We start from the raw sequence: 2660 nt of genomic DNA on the forward strand, positions 1-2660 counted from the left end.
TATTATTTTTATTCAAGCACTTTATCAAAAGTAAGAATGTTAGAAATGTTTCTTCAGCACTAACCACTGCTGCCCAATCTGGAATATATGATTCAAAAATATTATAATTTTTTTTTCTCCTTCATTAATTTGGAAATAGTTAGTCTTTGTAATAAAAAGAGCAACTTAAATATTTGTCTTGTGACATTATAATCGAAACATAGGTAACAGGTCTCGAGGTTATTATAGGAATAAACACTTGCACGTGTATTAGAACTCACCAATGCCAGTGACATGCAAGTCTGCCTCTCTTTCTTCCACTCCTAGTCTATTTTCTACTGTGCAAACATATGTTCCTTCATCTTCTAAGCCAACATCTAAACAAAAAGAGAATGGATAATCTCCTCTAAACTTTATCTCTTGTAAAATTATTGCTTATTAAACAACATACAATTTTATTAATATTAATTTCTGGAGAAAAGTTATCTTATCAATGAACAGAACCTACGATGTATGAGAAGATTCCCGACCGGCGTTATAGTAAACTTTGAATCATCTGTCAGACTAGCACCTCCTTTTTTCCTCCATCTTGTCTCTGGCTTCGGATGACCAGTAGCAACACAAGAGATACTACCATTTTTTTCTATGTCAATATTTGTATCAATTGGTGGCTGAACAATAAGAGGAGGGGCTGAAAATAATAATTTAAATGTTTCACTTCAAAGCAACAATTCTCTGGTTTGTAATACAATGCTATTTGTTAGCCATACATATGCTACATTAAATAACGTTTTAAGGTCTTTGACAAACATAAATTTACCGTATTTAAACTTATACAGCGAACAGTATTAAATCTATCAACTACTACGAAGTAAATAAAATATTAAACTGACATAAGCAAGGGTAAAGATTTTAGTTTACCTCAAGAATATAAGTTTTAATTACAAATTTTTTCTCTTCTCTCATTTTTCCCCAAAAAAGCGCTATCAATTAGAAAGTACAATAATGATAAAAAGATAAATCCGATCCATGTGAAACACGAAAGTGAAGAAAATCGTTATAGTTTTCCTATACAAATTTGAAGTTCCTCAGGGACCAGTTGTAAATTGAAGAACTAAATATATGAAACCAGTTTCAATGATCCTAATTTCTGTAAGATAATCATTTTATCGATAATGTATCAGTGGTTTAGTGTTAGTTTTTATAGTGATGGAGCAGGCGTGCGACATCTTCATTAGGGTAAAGATCTCTTGTGTAAAACTTAATTTCCATTTATGTAAGCACCAATTATTTGAGACTACTTACATTAGTAGTAAATTGTAAACGAATATATTACCGAGAAAAAACACATAACTTACTTTAAGTTAAGCAGCGGGAGAGGGACAACGGGGACCATATTAAAATCACTAACATTAAAACAAGTTTTAAAATTATATATCTTATTATTTTACTATATTTCTAACTGTACTAAAGCAACATTGACTTCTTTAAGGTTTTGTACACCTCTCCAACAATAAATGCCTAAAAAACAACCTTCGTTGTATATTATGTAAATAATAAACACTTTTAAAATGTGCACGTTTTAAAAACATAGTATAATTGTAAAGTGTATTTAATCAAGTATCTCGAAAACCATGCTCGTGTTTCTTGATAACTAGTTGACATTTTAACCGGGGTATCACAAACAGCCTGAGTGCTCTCTGACAGTTTGATTATGAAAGACACTTAATTTCGGGTTAAAACTGGATAACTTATATTTTATTTACATATTTTTAGTTTCTGAAGTGTCGACTCTCAGCTCCAACTCCCGATTCAACAACCCTGTACTACATACGTTCCAATGTTAGTAGTGTAATACGATGTATTATAGACGAATACACGTGTATTGTTGGTTTTATCTTATAAAATAAATCACCTCTACAGAGAGACGTACTTATAAGGTAAGTTATATTTTTATAACAGGATTGCTAACTGTTCCTTACTCATTAGTAATATACAATGTTGCGTTTTAAGTGAGAATAGAACGAAATTTGTTAGTTATTTTGAATAAAATGTTTTTAAAACCTTACTTTCTGACTAGACGAAAATACTAAAACCAGTAAAAGTGTTACTTATTTTATTTTTAGAGCTGTTCGGGTGCCAACTCTTCTTACAGCATAATCAAAACTAAAAAGTTGGACAATAATCTGAAAAAATTAAGACTCACATCCGACATCAAGAGTTACAGCATCTTGAGTTGTTCCTGCTTCGTTCTTTGCCACACAGGTATACTCTCCAGCGTCTGAGTCTTCGCTGCCAAGAATTGTTAGCGTTCCGTCATTTGAAATCTGTATGTATGACAGGGGCAAAATCTGTGTCGGACCATGGTACCATGAGACTCTAGGATGGGGCACTCCCGTCACCACACATTTTAACTCTGCCATATCTCCCGTGGCCACTAACAAGTTCTTTCTAGGGATACTAATGGTCGGTGCCTCTGAAAGATTTATTATTATTATCATTACTTATATTTCTGGGGATACTGATGGTCGGTGCCTCTGAAATATTTATTGTTATTATTATTACTTATATTTCTGGGGATACTGATGGTCGGTGCCTCTGAAAGATTTATTATTATTATCATTACTTATATTTCTGGGGATACTGATGGTCGGTGCCTCTGAAAGGTTTATTGTTATTAT

General features: G+C 32.4%; 1 protein-coding gene across 1 annotated transcript in view; it reads right to left on the reverse strand.

Moving 5' to 3' along the window:
* The window catches only part of LOC106477289 (hemicentin-1-like), a gene marked incomplete at its 3' end in the record, with an annotated part of 6851 nt that extends 4206 nt beyond the window's left edge, over positions 1 to 2645 (reverse strand). Inside the window, exons 1-3 of the mRNA XM_022380918.1 lie at positions 2186 to 2645; positions 488 to 670; positions 261 to 356 (exon numbers count right to left, since the gene is read on the reverse strand). Coding sequence (XP_022236626.1) covers positions 261 to 356; positions 488 to 670; positions 2186 to 2480 — 574 coding nt within the window. The remainder of the gene's footprint in view (positions 1 to 260; positions 357 to 487; positions 671 to 2185) is intronic.
* Positions 2646 to 2660: the final 15 nt, after the last annotated feature.

Source organism: Limulus polyphemus, unplaced genomic scaffold, assembly GCF_000517525.1.
Source record: "Limulus polyphemus unplaced genomic scaffold, Limulus_polyphemus-2.1.2 Scaffold13964, whole genome shotgun sequence".
Classification (NCBI taxonomy): domain Eukaryota; kingdom Metazoa; phylum Arthropoda; class Merostomata; order Xiphosura; family Limulidae; genus Limulus; species Limulus polyphemus.